Source organism: Zeus faber (assembly GCF_960531495.2).
Source record: "Zeus faber genome assembly, chromosome: 14".
Taxonomy (NCBI): domain Eukaryota; kingdom Metazoa; phylum Chordata; class Actinopteri; order Zeiformes; family Zeidae; genus Zeus; species Zeus faber.
Window position 1 is genome coordinate 32260056 of NC_137200.1, and position 25453 is coordinate 32285508.

Below are 25453 nucleotides of genomic sequence, written 5' to 3' on the forward strand. Positions count from 1 at the left end.
CCACTCTGACGACTCCACCTCCACAGCCACCGAATCGAAACAAACCAATCACGTGGTTCTGCAGGAGGCGCTGGTCACGTGTCGCGATGACAGGTTCGTCTCCTTTTGGAGATTTGGGTTTTTGTGAGTGTCTCTGTACAAAGATGCGTTCCACTTCCCGACTCTTCCTCAAGAGTATGTATTTAGGAGGAATGCAAAGTGTAAACGAGTCACATTCGATATGGATGATGCCCAACGCTCTTCACCCTCTGTAAACTGAATCATCAGTAATCACTTCCTGTTTCCAAGTAGATTTGCTGCGACTCACGGATCTCGTTCGAGAGTCGTCTCTGTTCAGCCCGAGTCGCGGCCAACAAACGACGACCCCTTTCGTTCGCTACGAACGAATCGTTTCCGCTTCTCGCTTCGCCCAGAGAATCTGGAACCTTCGGTGTGAAGCGGAGCTGCGCTGCCCCTTACCCCGTCCCCCATGTCTCCTGTTGGGCCACCTCCACTTTCACACCGGGACTGGATCCAGGGAAGGTAAAGCGGATTCATGTCCGACTCTCTGCTGCCGAGGTAACAGCTGCTAGGCTAGGGTTAGCATTAGCGATAGCAGGGCTGGACACCGGAAATGACCCCAGGTCTCATTAAAGTGCTCTTATTAACGTGCTGTTATTATAATATTCCTATTAAAGAGCTGTTATTAAAATGCTCTTATTAACGTGCTCTTACTAAAGTTCTCTTATTATAATGCTCTTATTAAAATGCACTTATTAACGTGCTCTTATTATAATATTGCTATTAAAGTGCTGTTATTATAATGCTCGTTGGTTGGTCTAATGAGCAGCAGGTAAAACCCCCATCCCCACATCCTCAGGATGGAGCCCTGTCATGACATGTTCTATATGCTCCTGGCTAATTCCAAAACTGGCGTTTACACCCCCGTCTTCTGTGCCGGAGGGCCCTGAAAACGCCACTTGGGTGGTGGGTCGAAACTGCCAAAACAGTATGAATATCTAGTTACTCGTGGAAATGTTTGCGATTGCAAGAGCGATTTATATTTACCTTCTTTTTCTTATTCTTCTTCTTCTTTTCTTTTGGCTGCTGCTGTTAGGGGTCACCACAGCGGATCATCTGCCTCCAATTCCTTCTGTTCTGCGCATCTTCCTCCCTTACATCAACCGCCTGCATGTCCACATCCATAAACCTGCTCTTTGGCTTTCCTCGTTTCCTCTTGCCTGGCAGCTCCATCCTCAACATCCTTCTTCCAATGTAATTCTCATCTCTCCTACGCACATGTCCAAACCGTCTCAATCTCACCTCTCACTTTTCCACCAAACTGTCCAACCTTAGCTGTCCCTCTAATGTACTCATTCTTAATCCTGTCCATCCTTGTCACTCCCAATGAAAATAAAGAATCTAAATTACATATTTAAGGCAAAATGTTGAGACTAAAGTTATGTTTCAATAGAAACTACAAGATGAAAGAGGGATTTTTGAGAATAAATTTACAATATGATGGTTTCATATGTCTCCTCAACATTATAAAAACTGTTATGTACTTTGTCTATGCTCCAATTATTCGCTGTATCTGAGAACAGAGGCTATGGCATAGCACAATCCCAGAGGTCCCATAAAGATTAACAAACAATCTCAATCCCTTTCCAAACAGACACTTGAAGCTGAAATGTATTTAATCATACACTGTCATAAACCAGCTAGATTGACTGTCCAAGCGACTTTTTCTCCTTACCAAACTCTTCATCCACAGATGGTGTGGGGGGAAGCTGTGACATATACTCCCTTATTTGGAGTTCCGCCTTCCCCGGCTGTGATGCATACGCCCTTATTTGGAGTTCCGCCTTCCTTGGTTTAATCCACATTTCTTTCCGTGAAACGTTGGACGGTAAAACTTCAGTCAGATCAAATAGATAACATGGTCGGTAAATGTTTAGTGATGGCTGCAGGAAGGCCAAGTTGGTGTTCTGTCCCCGGGTGCACCAAATGCCGGCAGCAAAGTTTGAAGGACACGTATTTCATTCATTTCCAACGATGGATATAGAACGATGCTTCAAGTGAATCGTCACAATCCAGAATCCTAGATTCAAAGCTCTGTAAAATCTGTGAAACATATCAAATCTCCCGCTCCCCCGTATTTCCTTGGGAGTAGAGCGGGCATAAGCAAGTGTGAGCATAATGAGATAATAACTGATGTTATCTTTCGTAGCTTGGCCTTGTCTCTTATTAAAGTGCTCTCATTAAAATGCTCTTATTAAAATGCTCTTATTAAAGTGCTTTTATTAAGATTCTCCTATTAAAATGCTTTTATTTAAGTGCTCTCATTAAGATTCTCATATTAAAATGCTCTTATTAAAATGTTGTTTCCCTACATTTCTAACTTTCTAATTCCAACCACAGCATGAAGGAACCTCTTTGTCCAACTTCCTCTTTTTGAAAAACTGTTAAAAGTCACATTATTGTATTTGTGTCCCCTGTCTAGGACCAGGTCGTCATAATGGTTTTGTCATCAATTTATTTTAAACATTTTTTGCAGGCCATGTCCTCTGTAGGTCTTTCCCTGCCAACAGAGCTACCTGCAGCAAGAGCGGAAACTGTAAGTGCTGTCCAGTGATTCACTGTTTCCATTCATGAAAAGCTGGCTGTTTTTATAGTTGACTTAGTAGTGTGGACATTGTCATGCTATATAGGGACAGCGCCCATAATTGCCTCACAAGTAGCGAGGCAAACTGTTATCATGTGATACAAGACCGCCACCAGGGCTGATACTCAACACAAATAAATCAACACAGTTGAATATGGCTTAAGCATTTCCCCTTTTTAACGGCCGTATAGACTGACAAAAAATGAGGCTGCCCGGCTCTATAAGAAGACACGGCAAGAGGTGATGAATACCTTTTTTAATTTTCAAAAAGAAATGTGACCAGCATATATTGTTTGATTAATATTTTTTGGGGAGCTAAATTAACTTTGAACAAAGGGCGTGAAAGTTAAACCACAGAAAACAACACAATTCAAATACAAATGCTTTTTATGTTCCCTGTATATGAAACCTTCTCACAGTCATCGCTGCACAAGAGGTTTTCAAGCTCTAGTTACTGGGTAGTGAACCAGGAAAGGTGGAACTCCAAATAAGAGCATATACAGTACAGCTAAGGAAGGTGGAATGCCAAATAGGGCATATACATTACAGCCAATGTAAATTTTTAAGGAACGTTTAAACTCCCACGTTAAAGGTGACTGCGAGATTAAAATCTACATTATGAAAACTTAGGTTTTCCCTGTCATTAGTCTTCTACTTTTTCCCACAAAATGACATTTATTCTTAAAATATAAAATATAAAATGTAAAATTATGTGTATATTTTTTCTTGATTGCCCTAATATCCCTCCTTAAATTCCAGATGGGTCGCATGTGCGCCATGCCAAACTGTGGCAACAGGATGAAGAAGACATCCCCTCTTAGCTTCCATCAGCTTCCGTTGCAGGACCGTGGAAGGCTGAATCTGTGGCTGGCGGTGTTGGGGATGGATGTCGAAACGCCGCTGGATATGCTTCGTTCGGCCGACCATCGCGTGTGCAGCGATCATTTCGAGCGAGACGACTACTTCCTGCCGTCTCCAGAGCGCAAGAGGCCGCCACAGCGCTTCCACCTGAACCAGAGAGCGGTTCCCAGCCTCCACAGGAGGCTCAGCGCACCAGACGTAGGACTTGGGGTGAGATATGTGCAAAACAGAGCTTTACTGCGGGAAAAGTACAAATACCCCGACACAAAATGAGATAAGATAAGACTTATTAATCCTGGACAGACAATCAGGCGTTACGCAGCAAAAAAACAGTTCAGTCAAGAAAGAGACAGATTAAAATGAGATAATAAATAACACATATCTATGTACACCAACAAACCAGGAGCGACCTGGCAAACTGGCTCACTTCAATCAACAAGTCAGGGCTCTCAGGGAAATACCAAGCCTGGATGTACCGACATGGAGTCCTGCCTAGGTTACTCTGGCCCCTTCTTGTTTATGAGGTGCCTATGAGAACTGTGGAGGCTCTGGAGAAGACCATCAGCCAGTTTCTGCAGAGGTGGTTCAGGCTCCCTCCCTCGGTCCCTATGCAGCCTCGCCCTCTATGGGAATTCCACCAAGCTGCAGCTTCCGTTCAGTGGTTTGACAGAGGAATTCAAGGCCACACGCGCCAGGGAGGTGATGATGTACAGAGATTCCTGTGATGTTAAAGTTGCCACAGCAGGAATCTGTGAAGACTGGTAGGAGGTGGCAGGCACAGGAAGCAGTCGACAGAGCGGAGGCACGGCTGCGGCACAGCACTTTGGCCGGCAATGTGGCAGTGGGGCGGGCAGGACTGGGCAGTTTTCCCAAGCCACGCTATGACAAAGCCAGAGGGAGGGAGAAGCATCAACTGGTTCACGATGAGATACGAACAGATGTGGAGGAAGACCGCCGAACCAAGATGGTTGGCATGGACCAATAAGGCGCCTGAACTAGGTGGGAACATGCAAAACAGCGTAAGATCACCTGGTCAAAGCTCGTGAGAGCCCAACGAATGCGCATAAAGTTCCTCATCCAATCAGTGTATGATGTTCTCCCAAGCCCAGCCAATATGCATCGTTGGGGCCTGGCTGACACGCTGGCATGCCAACTGTGCCAAAAATGTGGCACCCTGGAGCATATCCTGAGCTGCTGTTCGAAGGCATTGGGGAATGGTGGTACAGCTGGCGCCACAACCAGGTCCTTAGGGCTTTGGTAGACACAATCAGCGCAGCGGCTCAGAACAGCAAGAATCAGCCCACCCCCAAGAAGTCCATCACCTTCGTCAGAGCTGGGGAGAAGGTACAACATCAGCCACGCTCCTTGGGTGGGCTTCTTGCCACTGCAAGGGACTGGCACCTCCAAGTCGATCTGGGAAAGAAGAGGTTCCCTGAACACATCTGAACCACTTCACTCTGCCCAGACATGGTGTTAACATCGGATTCTACAAAGCAAGTGGTCATAGTGGAACTTAATGTTCCCTGGAAAGACCGAATTGAAGAGGCAACGAGCGCAAAATGGCGAAGTACGCAGAGCTGATGTCTGAGTGTAGGAGCAATGGCTGGAAAGCCCGTGGCGAACCAGTTGAAGTTGGATGCCAGGGATTCGCTGGCCAGTCATTGCACCGAACCCTCAAACTTCTTGGAGTTAAAGGTCAGCTGTGCAAAAGAGCCATGAAAAACATCTTGGAGGCTGCTGAAAAAGCCTCACGATGGCTGTGGATCCAGACGGGAGATCTGAGAGTAGCAGGACAGTTGGACACAAGCCGGGGACTGATTGCCCCTGGCTGGGTCGCCCGGGTGAGGGTGTCTGATGATTAAAGACCCGAAACACCCTATGACCTCGGGTACATCACTGAAGAGGTGTCCAAGTAGCACCACATGGTGTATCCACAAACTAAGGGTGTCCAAACTATGGCCCGCGGGCCAACTGTGGCCCGTGGTGCATTTTTAATTGGCCCGCAGCAAATTCTAAAAATATAATTGAATATGGCCCACACATGAAAGTTACGCTTGACTGTATTGTACTTAATACGTTTTAACAGTAGGTGGAGCTACAGTCTTGAACAAGGCAGCTTTTCCACAAAACAAGAGCAATGAAGGAAACATTTTGTTACAGGTGACCAAAAATGGCAGAATCAAAGAAATGCAAACAAGACAAACAAAAGACAAGAAAAGGCCACAATAGCTAGTTACAAGGTAGCTCAACCAATTGCTCAACACAGGAAACCTTTCTCAGATGGTGACTTCATAAAACAGTGCCTCACTGAAGTTGCAGGAGAAAATGCGGGAATTTATCAGCGTTAGCATATCCAGAAACACAGTTATGCAGCAAATCTAAGACTTGCCAGTGAACTTAAAACATCAAGTGTCAGATAAAGTTTGTGATGTGATGAGAGCACAGATACCACAGACACTGCACAGCTGTAATTTTTTTGCAGGGAGTTGACGATAACTTTTGCATTATGGAGGAGCTGCTTGATCTTAGAAGTCTAAAGGGCACAACAACGGGTAAGGACATTTTTGAAGCTGTGTCAGATGCAGTTGACAAGATGGGACTTAAATGGGACAAGCTGTGTGGAGTAACAATGGATGGGGCTCCAGCAAAAACAGGTGAGCGCAAATGAATGGCCTCTGTGGTGTGCGCCAAGGTGCGAGAGAGTGGAGGTGAGGCTGCTAAAATGCACTATATCATCCACCAGGAAGCCCTCTGTGCCAAGACAGTCAAGCTTGGTGATGTGATGAACACGGTTGTGAAACCCGTCAACATAATTCGAGCATGAGGGCTCTACCAGGGAATTTCAAGCTTTCCTATCCGATTTTGATGATGAATACAGGGACTTACTCTACTATTCTGATGTGCGCTGGCATCGTTGCGGCTCGGTGCTGCAGCGGTTTTATTCCTTGAGATCAGAAATCGACCAGTTTTTGAAAAAGAAGGACCGACCTCTTCATGAGCTGAGTGACCCTCATTGGTTGGCAGACCTGGCTGTTTTAGTTGATCTTAGTTATCATTTTAACACAATGAACAAGAACCTAAAAGGCAAAGACCAGCTTGTACCACAACTTTATGCACACATGAAAGCATTCTTGGTGAAGCTCCGTCTCAACTACGCAACTACGCAACCTCAATGTTGCACACTTCCCCACGCTGTCCGAAATCAAATTTGCTTTTCCAAAGGCTAAGCTTTCTGCTAAAAAGGAAAATATGTGTCTGTGATCACATCTCTCATGACAGAATTAGGGTTAGGGTTAGGGTTAACTCGTAAGTCAAAGTACCACTGTACATACAAATGGAAATCCTGATGTTATTATACAGTATATTAAGACAAGATAAAGATTGATTTAGTGGAGTAAAAGTCAAAAGCCTCCAAAACTGAAAACAAGTCAGGGTCTGACAATAATGGTTGCCCCCATATGTAAAAACAAAACCAAAAAAACAACAACAAAAAAATGGGCGTGGTATCTCTGTTTGTTTGGGAAAAAATTGTTTCCCTGGAGCGTTGATGGTGAAAAGTTGTGAGAATATTAAAATATGGATTATAACTATATAGGATCATTATAAAATGATAAAAACAATTCGGCCACCGTTTTGTCAGTTTTGGCACCAGCTGAACAGCTCCCAGGGTTAGTGTAGGGTTAGGGTTAGTCATCCCTGGTGCTGGCAGATGATGAAAAAATCGAATGTCACAATATTTATTAAGGAATACCTTGATGTCCATAATTTCAGTATTTTGGGGATTGGTGCTCTTAAGATATTTACACACACTCTTAGGGGGGTGAAATGAAGAGGGGCAACTTTGTGTCTTGTCTCTTCTGTTAGAGCAGAGGAATCCAAACAGACATTACCCAATTTTTTAAATGTTTATAAACACAATAAACACAACGTGACTTTAAATGATCAGTTGTGTTTTCCATCCCAGGTCTTGCTTCCATCATTTATAACCGTTCAACCAGCTTATAACCAGCTGAACACTTTACTGTTGTGAAACGTCCTGTTTCCTAGTCTTACTTCCTGTTTCGAGCATCTTACTTCCTGTTTCTACTCTAGATTAGTTTTGGGCAATCATGTGAAGCATGCACAGGTCAGTCTCTTATTTCCGTTGTGTTTAAAAAGGTTTTTTCATACATGAAGGAAACAAAGAAAGATAAATAGATGTAAAACACACAATTACGGGAACCGGCACATGGGGGAACCGCTATCTGGAGAAGAAACAAAAGAATCTCCGCTTCAATTCCTTGAGTTACATTTTTGCTTTTCATTTATGTTTCATACAAGTAAAAAAATGAAGTGAACAAAATAAATCTAAAGCTTTCTCTATGAAATTACATTATATATTGGTATATTATAATCACAAAATTTGAATATTCAGCAGCAGGCGCGTGCAGGGGGGGCAGATAGTGCACCTGCCCCTTTGCACCTTATTGCCCCATGATGCTCTTTTTTTATCGGGCACACATTTAATGTAAATGGGCCCACAATGTGCGCACATCACAGCTCAGAGGCTTCCAGATGCGCACCATCGCAGGTGTGATCTGCGCTCTGCTGTGCTGCTCCATTTGCACAGAGCGACAAAATGCCTTGAACCGGAGCTAGGGGCCCATGTGCCTTTTTTTTTTTTTTTTTTTTTTTTTGAGCACCTGCCCCTTTTAAAATCTCTGCAGGGGCCTGTAGAGCGGGGAGTGGGATCCGATCACCAGTGGTTACTCAACAGCTCTAAGCAGAGAGGGGTAGGGCCTTCGCTCCCTCTCTCCGCTCCGGTTAGGGTTAGGGTTAGAACACGGTAAACTGCACTTACACCGTTTAAATGCTCAGATTTTTCCTGGCGGATAAAAAAATTTGAAAAATCTCTCATCTATCAGTCATCAATGTCAATCGATAGAATTGATCGCCAATAGATGATTTAATTGTTAATCTGCCCAAGCCTACCTAGATGCAGTTCATGGGGGTCTTTTGGGTTTCTGTGTGTTTTCTCCTTCTTAAAGTCACCTTTCCCTTCAGTTCACTAGTTGTCGCCCACAGTACCCGGTCACGTGTTTTTTTTTTCAGCAGCAGTTTGAACGTCACGTGTCTTGGATGGAAATTTAAATGAACGGACATCTTCATTACTTCATGGTGTTTTTACTTTTGTTTTTCTACTTGATAAATCTGCTTTGTTCGCTTGCAGGATGGTGTCGCTGAAGTGGAAGTTTCAGTCCCGGAGAGCAGCGACACAACTTCATCCAAAGTGGTGAGTAATAAGTTTGTAGTTAAAATATAAAGGATTTAATACCCTGTGCTACCCTAGGCCCATTGTCTGGAGCCTTTGTACTCTATTTCTGCACAATAAAGAATTTTTTATTTGTTCAGTAAGTCAGGTCCCTGGCTGAGAGAACCTAAGCAGAAAACTTTTTTATGAATCAGGCCTGAATCTCTTAATATTTGCAGTTTCATGAGGTTTCCAGACCTGCCAACCTGCATGCACATTGTGTATCAACCACGCTTGGTCAAATTACGCAGGCATGAAATGCCAGCTGAAACTACGGGAAAAAAATACGCTCAAATAGAGAGTGAAAGAAAATATCGGATGTTTGGAGGTACTTCAACGTATATGAAGATTGGATAAATAATTTATCGCCTGACAATATTAAAAATTGTGCAGAGTGAGTATCTATCGCTGTCACTACAGCGGAGGGTCTGTTCTGGTTGTTCATACTTGTCGTGCACGTCACAAACTCCGATCGTGACAAAAGGTTGTACTCTTTTTTGAGACTTGGTTCTTGACAAGTCACTCAGTAAAACGAGTCATTCCATTTGATTCACTTGGTTTAACGCACACTAAGCGAAGGAGGACTTCCAGTGAACCAGAGTGAGAAGGGTCGCATTTATTATGAGGACTTTTTTTTGTAATGGTTGCAATTTATTTTTGAATGATGAATATGAGGAATACCAGTGATGAATACCATATAGATATAATAGAAAGTTATATTTCCACTTAAAAGTGAAAGAGAGTTTAATTTGAAGTTTGAAGTGGACATTTCCATGTTAGTTATATGTCGTTCCCCACTAAAGCTCAGTGAGAGTTCCAGGTTGAATTCTACTGAAATTTGGTGACAGTCCCATATTTTATTTTATTGGAACTCATTGACAGTTTCATGTTCTATTATTGTTCCATAGTCAATAAAGAACAATAATAAACAGTGTCAAGATCTGCAATCTCACTATTGTGGTTAATTACAGCAGTATGTGCAGCTGTCCTATCACGTGAGCGTGATCAGATCACACAATGTGTGTGTCATTGATGTACAGCAGATATACCCAATGAGACAAAATGATAAGAAAATTTGATTTCTCTGATCACGGATATAAACTCAAAATGATCGGAAGACAATGCATAATATATTAAATAGTCTATTTAATATCTATTTAATCTATATAATATTTATTTTTAACACCATCCTGGAAAGAGAGAGGATGCCGGAGGAGTGGAGAAGAAGTCTACTGGTACCCATCTTGGTAAGGTGTGCAGTAGGCGTGATGGAGGCATTCAAAGTAGAGGTGGGATTGCATCAAGGATCAGCTCTGAGCCCTTTCTTGTTTGCAATGGTGATGGACAGGTTAACAGATGAAATCAGGCAGGAGTCTCCGTGGACTATGAAGTTCGCGGATGACCTTGTGATCTGTAGCGAGAGTTGGAAGCAGGTTGAGGAGAGCCTGGAGAAGTGGAGGTTTGTGGATGTGGTGAGGGAGGACATTCAGGTGTTGGTGTAAGGGAGGAAGATGTACAGAACAGAAGGTATTGGAGGCAGATGATCTACTGTGGCGACCCCTAACAAGAGCAGCCGAAAGAAGAAGATTATAAACATAAAATTGATTGAATATCGGAATCGGCCAAAATCTGAATCTGCAGGTCAGACTTTTTTCGGCCAAGAAAATTGCAATCACTGCATCTCTAGTATACATGTTTGGTTTCTTTCCAAGATGATGCATTTCAAGGGGTATATCCTAATCAGATTAATTTATATATATATAGTTAGCCGTAGGAGCTCGCATACAATGTGATTAGCCTCGTTATGAGAGGGCTACGGTGTGAATAACTGATGGAGTCGTTTAGCTGTGTGTGTGTGTGTGTGTGTGTCTGTGTGTATGTGTGTGTGTGTGTGGTATTTCCAGCCGGTGCTTCCCTATATCGTCATAAATTCGGCAGCGCAACTCATCTTGCAGCTGCAGGGACAAACCCTGACCACGCCTGTCATCTACAGGCGACCAATAGGAGAACAGCCACACAGGAATCAATCGCACATCCAGCCAATAGGTATTCAGCAAGGTACAGAATGGTTAAAGCAACATATGAAGCTTTCTTTTTTGTGCCAAACATAAACATGAAACTGCTTTTAGTATTTTGGTTAAAGATGCAACGATCCTACTCTTAACATTGATCAGTAGTTTTTATTTTGACAGGGATTTTAAATGTAGTTTTAATCCTTTCATTAAGTTTCTCATAAGATTTTGTCATATTTTCGTAATTTTACCTTGTTTTAGTCAATGGAATAATCACAATGTAGTTGGTGGATTTGATCACAGGCCACACTCAAGAGCCTGAGCAGTGTGTCTGGATATGTAGGTTCTATGAGGAGATTGACTGACATTAAAATACTTTAATATAACAAATATTTTATTCTAGCGGAGGTCCAGCAGCTCTCTGTCTGTAAAGAGGAGCTTCCCCCTGAGCAGCAGGAGTGGAGCCCTAGTCTGGGCCAGGAGGAGCCAGAGCCCCCACACATTAAAGAGGAAGAGGAGGAGTTCCCTGTGAAGAGGGAACATGATGAAGAGTGCGCTCAGTGGTCCCAGCTTCATCAGTGGCAAACTGAGGAGAAGAGAGAGGCAGAACCTGTAGCCAGCACCTCAACTGAACAGATGGAAACAGAAGTAGATCCAGAAGATACAGCTGCTGCTTTAGAACCAAGTGGTGCTGAGCAGCTCCTCTCTTCACACTGTTCTGAACCTGAGACTGAAGACGGTGATGGAGGTTGGGAGGAGACCACAGAACCTCCGTCAGGTAACTGGTTTTGTTCTGTCGCTGTTTGGATCAGTGTCGCAGATGAACAACTTCTCGCTGAGTGTCGTTTATAAGCCGCTTTAACCTGAAGGAGTCATAAAAGACATGTTTTGTTTGAGAGTCTTATTTTCTGTGGCATGGCATTAACTTGTTACCATGACGACCCTTGGGTGTTTTAAAACCGCTGCAATGATCTGTAAACCAAAAACCTAACTGTCATAAAGTTTGGACGTTCAAATAGCGTCAAGTGGGCGTCGGTCGACTTGATGCCAGTCCCTTTACTGCGACTTCTCGGTAATCCGCTCTTTTTCTCTCTCTCTACCCACTGTTCTTCCAGGAGTGAAATCGCAGTCGGCCCAGACTCGGTCCTCCTTCTCATCTCAACTTTTCCTCCATAAGCACATTAAGAGGAGTCACAGCGAGCTTTATGTTCAACAGCTGAGAAGTGGAGAGATCAGAGCAGAGAGTCTCCTCCCCTCTGTCACCTGTCAGCTAGTAAGAACCTCTGGAACCACCCAGAGACAGAACCCTGCACCAGGAATGTACAGCTGTGATCAGTGTGGGAAAACATTCCACAAGGTGAGTTATCTGAAAGCACATCAGCGTATTCACTCAGGGGAGAGACCTCACGGCTGTGGACAGTGCGGGAAGAGCTTCAACACGAAGGGCGAGCTCCGGAGACATGAGCGTGTCCACAGCGGCGAGAAGCCGCACCGCTGCCCGCAGTGCGCCGTGAGCTTCAGCCAAAGGTGTTCCCTGGTGGAGCACCAGCGGATCCACAGCGGCGAGAAGCCGCACCACTGCCCGCTCTGCGACAAGCGCTTCAACACAAAGAGTCACCTGACAGTGCACCAGCGCAGCCACACGGGGGAGAAGCCGTACCGCTGCCAGCCGTGCGGGAAGAGCTTCGTCATCAAGAGTCACCTCAACGCTCACCAGTGCGGCGGCGCAGCGGAGAGGCCGCACCTCTGTCCTCGCTGCGGTGAAAGTTTCCCTGCTGCGCCACAGCTCAAGGAGCACCAGCGCACGCATGCGGCAGAGAAGACCCACGGCTGCACACGCTGCGGGAAAACCTTCAGGAGGAACAGCGACCTGAGGATACACGAGCGCGTGCACACAGGGGCGAGGCCCTACCGCTGCGCTCGCTGCGGGCGGAGCTTCACCCAGGCCTGTAACCTGAAGAGACACCACAGCTGCTGCAGCGGAGCCACAGAGCTGCTCACGCGCTCAGGGTCAAATCAAGGACCGTCTGATGTTCTGACCCGATCAGAGCGTACACACAGAGAAGTGGAATTGTTTGATTTTCATGGTGTTCCACCTCTCTGCTCTTTGAGCTGTGATTAGAACCGTCTAAATGTCTTTGTTCTGTATCACCAAAGGTTGTAAAGATCATATAGTCTTGTTACCATCTACCCACTGACTGTGTTTTTTTTGGGGGGTGTAGCACATCTAGTATTATAGGGAAAACTCATAATGCTCTGCTGTCGCCGAGTGGACATTCCAGGGAACAACTTCTAACAGGCCACACTGCGATACTGTTCACACAACCTTCGTTTGGGGCTTAATTAAAGGAAATTGAGCATTACACATCCACATTTTTTCCATCTCTGAGCAGCAAATTACTGAAGAATAAACTTGAGTTTCAGATTTTAAAATAAAAAAATATACAAGCACTAAACTACGGTCTAAGATGACACTATTAATCCTGGAGGGAAATTCAGTAATAAATCATTAATAATTCATTTTAGAGTGAAAAAAAAGAGTAACTTTTAAAAATGGAAAAAGAATACTACCACAAGATTAAAATCAAAATTATGAGGGGGGAAATATTAAGTTTAAGAATAAAGTCAAGATAGGATAATGGTTTGGACGACCCTTTGGAATTTGGAAAAGTTTTTAATAGGACACATTAAATCCAGGATCCGATGGACTGCTGTCATACAGGTGAGTGAGATGGGGCTGTATTTAAAAAGCAACACTTCCGACATACATCTGGGAACAGGAGCTTTGTATGTTCTCCAAATTCTGAGGTGTTTAAGTACAGTACTCGAGGAAAAGGGCACTTGGGTGCTATCCACCTTAATATAATTCATCAAGAGACTTCTTTGAAAGTGATACTATATACTCAAAAGGTTAGCCATTTCAATACCGCGAAGCATTCAAGCCTTGGTACAATGACCTAAGACCTTTTTGTCAAAGTGGTTAGCAGTCCAATTTTTACAATAATTTACATCAACTTACCTTAAGTTGTATATGCATAAGCTTAATCTTCAAAGTAACTAAATGGTTCAGGTGTAATGTTGTACATCACATTCTTCCAGAAGTGGACCATAGAGCATTAGAAGACGGTGGCCTGGTGTGATGAATCACATTTTCTTCTACATCAGGCGGATAGGCGGGATTACGATCAGATCCGATGGAGCATCTGTGGGATGTGCTGGAACAACAAGCCTGATCCATGGGGCCCCACCTCGCAACTTCCAGGACTAAAGATCTGCTGCTAATGTCTCGGTGCCAGATACCACAGGACACCTTCAGAGCCTGGTGGAGTCTATGCCTCCACGGGTCACAGCTGTTTTGGCAGCAGGAGGGGGAGCTACACAATTACAAAACCTGGTACGACTGCACCAGGGAAGGGTGGAATATGTTACGTGATGATAGAGCACTTCAGTGCGGAAGGTTGAAAAAAATGATTACTGTATAATAAAGTGTGGGAGGATGTGCAATAAGTAAGAAAAGTTATAAATGTGATAAGATGTCTTGTATTATTAGGTACACCTTGCTACTACCGGATTGGACCCCCCTTTGCCTTCAGAACTGCCTTAATTCTTCATGGCATAGATTCAACAAGGTGTTGGAAACATTCCTCAGAGATTTTGGTCCATATTGACATGATAGCATCACGCAGTTGCTGCAGATTTGTCGACTGCACATCCATGATGTGAATCTCCCGTTCCACCACATCCCAAAGGTGCTCTACTGGTTTGAGATTTGGTGACTGTGGAGGCCATTGGAGTTCAGTGAACTCCTTGTCATGTTCAAGAAACCAGTTTGAAATGATTTGAGCTTTGTGACATGGTGCATTATCCTGCTGGAAGTAGCCATCAGAAGATAAGTACACTGGTCATAAAGGGATGGACATGGTCAGCAACAATACTCAGGTTTGCTGTGGCGTTTAACGGATACTAAAGTGGTACTAAGGGGCCCAAAGTGTGCCAAGAAAATATCCCCCACAACATTTCACCACCACCAGCAGCCTGAACCCTTGATACAAGGCAGGATGGATCCATGCTTTCATGTTGTTTACGTCAAATTATGACCCTACCATCTGAATGTCGCAGCTGAAATCGAGACTCATCAGACCAGGCAATGTTTTTCCAGTCTCCTATTGTCCATTTTTGGTGAGCCTGTGCGAATTGTAGCCTCAATTTCCTGTACTTAGCTGACAGGAGTGGCACCCGGTGTGGTCTTCTGCTGCTGTAGCCCATCTGCTTCAAGTTCCACATGTTGTGCGTTCAGAGATGGTATTCTGCATACCTTGGTTGTAACGAGTGGTTATTTGAGTTACTGTTGCCTTTCTATCGTCTCGAACCAGCCTGCCCATTCTCCTCTGACCTCTGACATCAACAAGGTATTTTCGTTCGCACAGCTGCCGCTCATTGGATATTTTCTCTTTTTCGGAATATTCTCTGTAAACCCTAGAGATGGTTGTGCATGAAAATCCCAGTAGGTCAGCAGTTTCTGAAAAACTTAGACGAGCCCGTCTGACACCAACAACCATGCCACGTTCAAAGTCACTGAAATCCCCTTTCTTCCCCATTCGGATGCTCAGTTTGAACTTCAGCAAGTTATCCTCACCAGGTCTACATGAATCCTAAATGCAATGGTCCTAAATGCAATGAGTTGCTGCCATGTGATTGGCTGATTAGCTATTTGTGTTAACAAGCAATGGAACAGACGTACCTTATAAAGTGGCCAGTGAATGTATATATGTAGCACTAATAAGGTCAAGGCGGCATTGTGGATATATATATATGTATATATATATATATATATATATATATAGATATACACAGTATATCTATATATACATTTTCGAATTTAATTGGAAATAAAGCTGAAACTAAACAAGCACATAGGGTCGGATTAAAGATATAAACTAACATTTACTAACTGGAATTGATCACCTCATTAAATAGGCATTGTAATGTATAATCAACATGAATCTAAAATAAAATACCGCCCTTCAATTAAGTTCAAGACAATAACATAAAGTTAAATATAAAATAAAAAATACAATGAAATACATTTCTAATATTAAATAAAATTTCTAAACATTCTGCTCTTGACCTGAAAGTAGATCACACTGCTCACTTTCCCGCTGCCTCCAACACAGACTCGTGACCAGAAGCTCTGCGACGACAACAACAATGCAGAGTGGCTGCAACTGTTCACCTTTTCGATAAGCAGGAGGAGACATTTTCAGAGAGTGGGGGGCAGTCTGTGATGAACTGGGAGAGCAGACAGAGGCGCTACAGAGGGCCTGGCTCATCCTGAGACCCGGAGTCCAGCAAGATTTTTGCTGGGCTGTCACTCTGGCCACCCTGGCCAAGCCCACCTGACTGGGCAGCTTTGCGGTGTCCCAGAGGGAAGACCCCACCTTGACCCAAGCCCTCCAGGATGTACAGGTCATTGAGAGATTACTGCAGCCAGGTGTGAGTAAAGCCTCTAACCCTCATTTTAATATAACCAAGGGCTTGCTATACAGGGACATTAAAATGGGGGAGAAATGGATTATCCAGCTCTTCGTACCCAAAGTGAATGTCCCCAAGGGCCTGTTCCTAGCCCACACCCACCTACTCTGTGCCCACCATGGGGTGGAGAAGACCCTCGGGGTCTTACCAAGGTTTTACTGGCCAGGTTTAAGACGAGCAGTCCAGGACTACTGCAAATACTGTGCCGACGGCCAGCTTAATAGCCACAAAGCCACACTACCAGAGCCCCCTCATACCATTACCAATCATTGAAACCCCCCTTGAACGCCTGGCCATGGAGATAGTGGGACCCCTGCCCCGAACCACGCAGGTACACCACTTCTTCCTGGTCATCAAGGATTATGCCAACCGGTTTCCCAAGGCCATCCCTCTACGCACTGCCAGTGCCCAGGCTGTCTAATACATATTTAAAATAAATATGTAGCCATATAAACAATCTTTCCTCAATGGCTGCCATCTTGATGCGGTGTACATGCCGCACTCTCAAAGCATGGAGGAAATTTGAGATTTATGTATGAAATGTTATGTTACTGTTAAGTACAGTTATATGAAATAATTACTATATATTAATTGTTATGAAACAGCACAAGTTGTAACATTTTCCTACAGCAATTGGACACTGTGGCAAGATGGCGCCGCTATTGACGTATCATGGCTGCAGGTTTCAGGCGGTGAATCATTTTAACCTTTTTTTTACGAGAAATGAAATGGAAACATGGTGTGGTTTGAGCAGCCAGTGGTTAAGGTCTGGATAATTGGGGCCTAGGATCAGTGTGGTTGTACACCTGTTGCTCGTTGATTGGTCTAAAGTTAGGGTTAGGGTTAGGGGTTAGTGTTAGGGTTAGCCTAACCCTAACCCAAACCCAACAGGTAAAACCCCCATCCCAACACACACACACACACACACACACACACACACACACACACACACACACACACACACACACACACACACACACACACACACACACACACACACACACACACACACACACACACACACACACACACACACACACACACACACACGGGAGAGGAGCCCTTGTCATGACATGCTGTCCATCTGTTTCAGGGCTTGTTCCACCTAACCCACGTGCTACAATAAACTTGTTTCTGCAACCCCATCGTCTGTGTCTCTGTGTCGGAGGGCCCTGCACTGGTTGGTTTTGAACCGAGAACTAGAATAAACAGACTGACTTTTGAAAACAAATCTGTTGAAATGTAAACCTTAGCTGATTATTCGTAACACTTGTATTACGACCAATCTGGTGTATCATTTTCATATGAGAGTGACTTTAATAAATTGCTGGTTGATTTTGGCCCAAATATGAGAACCCAGATGGGATCAATTCTGACTGGTTTAGCTCTGTGACATCACATTCCCGCACAGGATCCACTCTTTTCATTTTTTATTATGCAATTCAAATGAACGAGAATACAATATTGCACTATAGTACATAAACAACATCCAGTGGTTACAAAACAAATAATTTAGGAGTTTAGGGGAAAAATAAAACACATGACATTCAAGAACACTAGTAAAAGTTATGTAAATATTTGACACTGGATGGATTTTAAGGACATTTTGGTCTCAATGTTTTTTAAGGTCTGATAGAAATAATACAACTTAGATATGTGTAAGTAGAATGTGTAAGTAGAATTTGCCTTATATACAGTATATACATATTTATAATGTATTAGTATTCAAATAAACGATTCATAAAATAGAAAATGCAAATTCATTAATTTCTACCGTTATATGCATTTTGTTTTGAAGGTAAAGTCTTCAAAATCATTCCAGAAGACCTTAATATATTAATAATTACAATATAAATGTTGGATTAGGGCTGTGTTCTTTGTCCACCATCATTTTGTCATGATGTCATGGATAATTTATAGAATCCTCAATTTAAAAATCTGAGCTTTTGTTGATGTACTTGATTTGAACAGATTTGGAATTTATTAAATAAAGTTGATACCAACCATTACATCTGGGGATATTTGGCTCCCTAGTGATAATGCCTGAACACAGGTAAGACTAGAACTCGACATCCGGGGACTATTTCAGATGGGCTTTAGAGATGTGTTGGGGTTTGTACACCCCACAGTGGTTAAGTAATTGAATGTCATTAAATAAAAAAAATAAAAGTCGCAGTGAGGAAGATTGGCAAATTCTACAATAGTTACAAAAAACCTGGGAACGACCACCATCTAATTGTCATAGGTCACACACACTGCCACACACTCCCTTGAACACCCACCTGACTAGATCTCTTTTCTCCTTGTTACTATTGTGACAAGAATCTTCAATCCTTCCCATTTTATTGTGTTTTTTTTTCAAATACATAACTGTTTCCATGTTTGACTTGTGATTATTCCCCCCTTGAACAGCCAATTAGTTGTTCAAAACATGTTAAGAGTTTCCTGGTGAAAATGCTGTGTTCTTGTCATCCCACAGGTCGTCCAAATACTTAATTCAAACAGTTATTCATGATTATTAAAGACTGGCTTTGCAGGTTGAGAATGTAAATTCCTCTTGCAGATTAACTCTGTCTTGGATGCAATGGCACAAACACCCTGTGTTGTCTGGGCAGTCTGTTGACAGCACCAAAAAAATCCTCCAATCTTAATGTTAAATTGTAGTTTATTTAACATGTCTGCAAAAATAGACAAGAACAAAATCCTTCAATCTCAATGTAAAATTTTAGTTTATCTACCATGTCAGCAAAGTTCAAATTAAATAACAGGTTGTTGTTTATGAGTATATCAAATCACCCTGATCCTTGTTAAAGCTAGACCTGGGTCAACTCAACAAATTATTGTTAAAACAGGTTTATTTTTCATGCAGAATAAGACATAAATTCCTGTTCATGAAACATGTTACTGTTGCATTGTCTATGTAACCATCTGCAGTACTTCCTGCTGACTGAGAAAGGACCAGTGACAGTAGGTGCCCTTTAATGTGCCTGTGTGGGGCATACACCTGCTGCATTCCAATTAATGGTTATTTGTTTATTTGATTGTGTGCACTGATTGTGAGAAATGTATAGAACAAATGCTCTGAGCTCTAGCCACAGTACGGTTTAGCTCCTGTGTGAATACCCTGATGTTGTCTGAGTTTATTTTGTGCAGTAAAGAGTTGACCTTTTACATAAAAGCTCTTTCGACAGCTGATGTGTTTTAACTAAACCCAGTTAATGTATTAAAGCGCCTTTCACACTGTAGACACTTGTAGAGTTACTCTCCTGTGTGGACACGTTGATGTCGGTTCAGATTAGCTTTTGTGTTGAACCGCTTTCCGCACTGCTGGCAGTGATACGGTTTCTCTCCCGTGTGAATGAGCTGGTGCCTTTCCAGAACAACTTTTGTCCTGAAACTCTTGGCACACTGCAGACACTTGTAGGGTCTCTCTCATGTGTGAATTGGCTGATGAACATCAAGATCACGTTTTACATTATAACTCTTTCCACACTGCTGGCAGTTATACGGTTTCTCTCCTGTGTGACAACGCTGATGGACTGTAAGTTGACTTTGTACATAAAAGCTCTTTCCACACTGTTCACAGTGATATGATCGCTCTCTCTCACTTTTTCTCCTGAAACTCTTAGCACACTGCAGGCACTGGTAGGGTTTCTCACCTGAATGAATGCGCAGATGGACTTTGAGCAGATCTTTTGTATTACAAGTCTTTTCACACAGGTCACAGTGGAATGATCTCTCCAGTGTGGATAGTCTCATGTTCTTTGAAATGACATGCCCACCTGAAGGTTTTTCCACACTGGTTACAACTGTTATTACCAGGTTTGTCTTTCTGTGTCCGGATGGTTCCAGAGGTTCCATTTGGCTGAGACGCCGCAGAGGGGAGGAGACTCTCTGCTCTCATCTCTCCACTTCTCAACTTTTGGATGTAAAGCTCGCTGTGATTCCTCCTAATGTGCTTATGGAGGAAGAGCTGAGATGAGAACGAGAATCGACACCCAGGGAGGGAAAATCCATGCGTTTTCCCTGCTGGAAGAACAGGGAGAGAAAAAAAAGAGCAGATTACAAAGAAGTAATGTTTACTTGTTTGTTAAGAAAATTGACCATAATGTATCAGCAGGGTACACAGATGTTATTAATCAGTGCCAGAGAGTCCTGTTACCTTGGTCTGCTCAGATCTTAAGCTCTCCAAATATGCAATCAGCTCTGTGATCTCCTTTTGGGTATGTTTCTTTAACATTGTATCTCTCACTCTCTTTGAGCATTTGGGTCCAACTAAGTCCCATAGCAACAGAACACAACAGGGAGACGTACGGATGCACAGGGCTTTTGTTTTGTTGTATTAGGAAATGGAGGAAAATGAATACATCTAAAATAAAAACACTTGTTTTCATTTATTTTCTTCTGAGACACATTTTCCATACAAGTAAGAAATTAAGGAAACTAAATTAATCTGATTTTCATATAGAGCAGGAAAGTGAGATCCCATCACAAGCGGTTAGGGTTAGGGTTTAGGGTTAGGGTTAGGGTTAGGGTTAGGGTTAGGGGGTTAGGGTTAGGGTTAGGGTTTGGGTTTGGGTTTGGGTTAGGGTTAGGGTTAGGTTGGTTGAGTACTGTATTGATGATCCCGTCTACCCAGTTTGGGTAGCCTGGTATGTATTGGTGAGTACTTTTCCTATGTTCCCCCCTGGCCAGCAAGGGCAGTTTGGTATAGGGGACCAAAGGTAATGCACGGGCCGTCGCACGTTATCAAGATTCTCCAATCCCGTATTATGTTAGGTAGAGAGTTAGGTTCCTGTTCAAGTTGTTGCGGATGGTTAAGAACATTTTGTTTGTTTTTTGTTCTGGGTTTAACCGTGGCAAAATACACCTTGTTGGTTTTTGTTTCAAGTTGTTATGGATGGTTAAGAACATCCTATTTGTTTTTTTTGGGTGTTCATTTGTTATGGGTTTAAGCGTGGTTAAATAAACCTTATTTGTTTTTGTTCCAAGTTGTTACGAATGGTTAAGATCACCTTGTTTGATTTGTTGAGTACTGTATTGATGATTCCGTTTACCCAGTTGGGTATCCTGGCATGTATTGGTGAGTACTATTCCTATGTTCCCCCCTGGCCAGCATGGGCAGTTTGGTATAGGGGACCAAAGGTAATGCACGGTCTTGGTAAGATAATACATATAATGGGTTATAAGGAGAATCTGCTTTCCGAGGCACAGGCTAGGTTAGGTTGGTTGAGTACTGTATTGATGATCCCGTCTACCCAGTTTGGGTAGCCTGGTATGTATTGGTGAGTACTTTTCCTATGTTCCCCCCTGGCCAGCAAGGGCAGTTTGGTATAGGGGACCAAAGGTAATGCACGGGCCGTCGCACGTTATCAAGATTCTCCAATCCCGTATTATGTTAGGTAGAGTGTTAGGTTCATGTTTTGTAGTTATCCCATTTGGGTTAGGGTTAGGGTTAGGGTTAGGGTTAGGGTTAGGGTTAGGTGAGTACTGTATTGATGATCCCGTCTACCCAGTTTGGGTAGGGTTAGGGTTAGGGTTAGGGTTAGGGTTAGGGTTAGGGTTAGGGTTAGGGTTAGGGTTAGGGTTAGGGTTAGGGTTAGGGTTAGGGGTTAGGGTTAGGGTTAGGGTTAGGGTTAGGGGTTAGGGTTAGGGTTAGGGTTAGGGTTAGGGTTAGGGTTAGGGTTAGGGTTAGGGTTAGGGTTAGGGTTAGGGTTAGGGTTAGGGTTAGGGTTAGGGTTAGGGTTAGGGTTAGGGGTTAGGGTTAGGGTTAGGGTTAGGGTTAGGGTTAGGGTTAGGGTTAGGGTTAGGGTTAGGGTTAGGGTTAGGGTTAGGGTTAGGGTTAGGGTTAGGGTTAGGGTTAGGGTTAGGGTTAGGGTTAGGGTTAGGGTTAGGGTTAGGGTTAGGGTTAGGGTTAGGGTTAGGGTTAGGGTTAGGGTTAGGGTTAGGGTTAGGGTTAGGGTTAGGGTTAGGGTTAGGGTTAGGGTTAGGGTTAGGGTTAGGGTTAGGGTTAGGGTTAGGGTTAGGGTTAGGGTTAGGGTTAGGGTTAGGGTTAGGGTTAGGGTTAGGGTTAGGGTTAGGGTTAGGGTTAGGGTTAGGGTTAGGGTTAGGGTTAGGGTTAGGGTTAGGGTTAGGGTTAGGGTTAGGGTTAGGGTTAGGGTTAGGGTTAGGGTTAGGGTTAGGGTTAGGGTTAGGGTTAGGGTTAGGGTTAGGGTTAGGGTTAGGGTTAGGGTTAGGGTTAGGGTTAGGGTTAGGGTTAGGGTTAGGGTTAGGGTTAGGGTTAGGGTTAGGGTTAGGGTTAGGGTTAGGGTTAGGGTTAGGGTTAGGGTTAGGGTTAGGGTTAGGGTTAGGGTTAGGGTTAGGGTTAGGGTTAGGGTTAGGTTGGTTGAGTACTGTATTGATGATCCCGTCTACCCAGTTTGGGTAGCCTGGTATGTATTGGTGAGTACTTTTCCTATGTTCCCCCCTGGCCAGCAAGGGCAGTTTGGTATAGGGGACCAAAGGTAATGCACGGGCCGTCGCACGTTATCAAGATTCTCCAATCCCGTATTATGTTAGGTAGAGAGTTAGGTTCCTGTTCAGGTTGTTGCGGATGGTTAAGAACGTTTTGTTTGTTTTTTTGTTCTGGGTTTAACCGTGGCAAAATACACCTTGTTGGTTTTTGTTTCAAGTTGTTATGGATGGTTAAGAACACCCTATTTGTTTTTTTTGGGTGTTCATTTGTTATGGGTTTAAGAGTGGTTAAACAAACCTTATTTGTTTTTGTTCCAAGTTGTTACGAATGGTTAAGATCACCTTGTTTGATTTGTTGAGTACTGTATTGATGATTCCGTTTACCCAGTTGGGTATCCTGGCATGTATTGGTGAGTAATATTCCTATGTTCCCCCCTGGCCAGCATGGGCAGTTTGGTATAGGGGACCAAAGGTAATGTACGGTCTTGGTAAGATAGTACATGTAATGGGTTATGAGGAGAATCTGCTTTCCGAGGCACAGGGTTAGGGTTAGGGTTAGGGTTAGGGTTAGGGTTAGGGTTAGGGTTAGGGTTAGGGTTAGGGTTAGGGTTAGGGTTAGGGTTAGGGTTAGGGTTAGGGTTAGGGTTAGGGTTAGGGTTAGGGTTAGGGTTAGGGTTAGGGTTAGGGTTAGGGTTAGGGTTAGGGTTAGGGTTAGGGTTAGGGTTAGGGTTAGGGTTAGGGTTAGGGTTAGGGTTAGGGTTAGGGTTAGGGTTAGGGTTAGGGTTAGGGTTAGGGTTAGGGTTAGGGTTAGGGTTAGGGTTAGGGTTAGGGTTAGGGTTAGGGTTAGGGTTAGGGTTAGGGTTAGGGTTAGGGTTAGGGTTAGGGTTAGGGTTAGGGTTAGGGTTAGGGTTAGGGTTAGGGTTAGGGTTAGGGTTAGGGTTAGGGTTAGGGTTAGGGTTAGGGTTAGGGTTAGGGTTAGGGTTAGGGTTAGGGTTAGGGTTAGGGTTAGGGTTAGGGTTAGGGTTAGGGTTAGGGTTAGGGTTAGGGTTAGGGTTAGGGTTAGGGTTAGGGTTAGGGTTAGGGTTAGGGTTAGGGTTAGGGTTAGGGTTAGGGTTAGGGTTAGGGTTAGGGTTAGGGTTAGGGTTAGGGTTAGGGTTAGGGTTAGGGTTAGGGTTAGGGTTAGGGTTAGGGTTAGGGTTAGGGTTAGGGTTAGGGTTAGGGTTAGGGTTAGGGTTAGGGTTAGGGTTAGGGTTAGGGTTAGGGTTAGGGTTAGGGTTAGGGTTAGGGTTAGGGTTAGGGTTAGGGTTAGGGTTAGGGTTAGGGTTAGGGTTAGGGTTAGGGTTAGGGTTAGGGTTAGGGTTAGGGTTAGGGTTAGGGTTAGGGTTAGGGTTAGGGTTAGGGTTAGGGTTAGGGTTAGGGTTAGGGTTAGGGTTAGGGTTAGGGTTAGGGTTAGGGTTAGGGTTAGGGTTAGGGTTAGGGTTAGGGTTAGGAGGTTAGGGTTAGGGTTAGGGTTAGGGTTAGGGTTAGGGTTAGGGTTAGGGTTAGGGTTAGGGTTAGGGTTAGGGTTAGGGTTAGGGTTAGGGTTAGGGTTAGGGTTAGGGTTAGGGTTAGGGTTAGGGTTAGGGTTAGGGTTAGGGTTAGGGTTAGGGTTAGGGTTAGGGTTAGGGTTAGGGTTAGGGTTAGGGTTAGGGTTAGGGTTAGGGTTAGGGTTAGGGTTAGGGTTAGGGTTAGGGTTAGGGTTAGGGTTAGGGTTAGGGTTAGGGTTAGGGTTAGGGTTAGGGTTAGGGTTAGGGTTAGGGTTAGGGTTAGGGTTAGGGTTAGGGTTAGGGTTAGGGTTAGGGTTAGGGTTAGGGTTAGGGTTAGGGTTAGGGTTAGGGTTAGGGTTAGGGTTAGGGTTAGGGTTAGGGTTAGGGTTAGGGTTAGGGTTAGGGTTAGGGTTAGGGTTAGGGTTAGGGTTAGGGTTAGGGTTAGGGTTAGGGTTAGGGTTAGGGTTAGGGTTAGGGTTAGGGTTAGGGTTAGGGTTAGGGTTAGGGTTAGGGTTAGGGTTAGGGTTAGGGTTAGGGTTAGGGTTAGGGTTAGGGTTAGGGTTAGGGTTAGGGTTAGGGTTAGGGTTAGGGTTAGGGTTAGGGTTAGGGTTAGGGTTAGGGTTAGGGTTAGGGTTAGGGTTAGGGTTAGGGTTAGGGTTAGGGTTAGGGTTAGGGTTAGGGTTAGGGTTAGGGTTAGGGTTAGGGTTAGGGTTAGGGTTAGGGTTAGGGTTAGGGTTAGGGTTAGGGTTAGGGTTAGGGTTAGGGTTAGGGTTAGGGTTAGGGTTAGGGTTAGGGTTAGGGTTAGGGTTAGGGTTAGGGTTAGGGTTAGGGTTAGGGTTAGGGTTAGGGTTAGGGTTAGGGTTAGGGTTAGGGTTAGGGTTAGGGTTAGGGTTAGGGTTAGGGTTAGGGTTAGGGTTAGGGTTAGGGTTAGGGTTAGGGTTAGGGTTAGGGTTAGGGTTAGGGTTAGGGTTAGGGTTAGGGTTAGGGTTAGGGTTAGGGTTAGGGTTAGGGTTAGGGTTAGGGTTAGGGTTAGGGTTAGGGTTAGGGTTAGGGTTAGGGTTAGGGTTAGGGTTAGGGTTAGGGTTAGGGTTAGGGTTAGGGTTAGGGTTAGGGTTAGGGTTAGGGTTAGGGTTAG

General features: G+C 44.0%; 1 protein-coding gene across 1 annotated transcript; it reads left to right on the top strand.

The window, feature by feature from the left end:
* Positions 1 to 426: 426 nt before the first annotated feature.
* On the top strand, positions 427 to 13081 carry LOC307239778 (uncharacterized protein). Its single transcript, XM_080013334.1, has 7 exons — positions 427 to 522; positions 2537 to 2596; positions 3404 to 3715; positions 8715 to 8777; positions 10700 to 10853; positions 11211 to 11585; positions 11923 to 13081. The coding sequence occupies exons 2-7, from the start codon at positions 2540 to 2542 to the stop codon at positions 12927 to 12929; spliced, it is 1968 nt and encodes a 655-aa protein (XP_079869460.1). The 5' UTR covers positions 427 to 522; positions 2537 to 2539; the 3' UTR covers positions 12930 to 13081.
* Positions 13082 to 25453: the final 12372 nt, after the last annotated feature.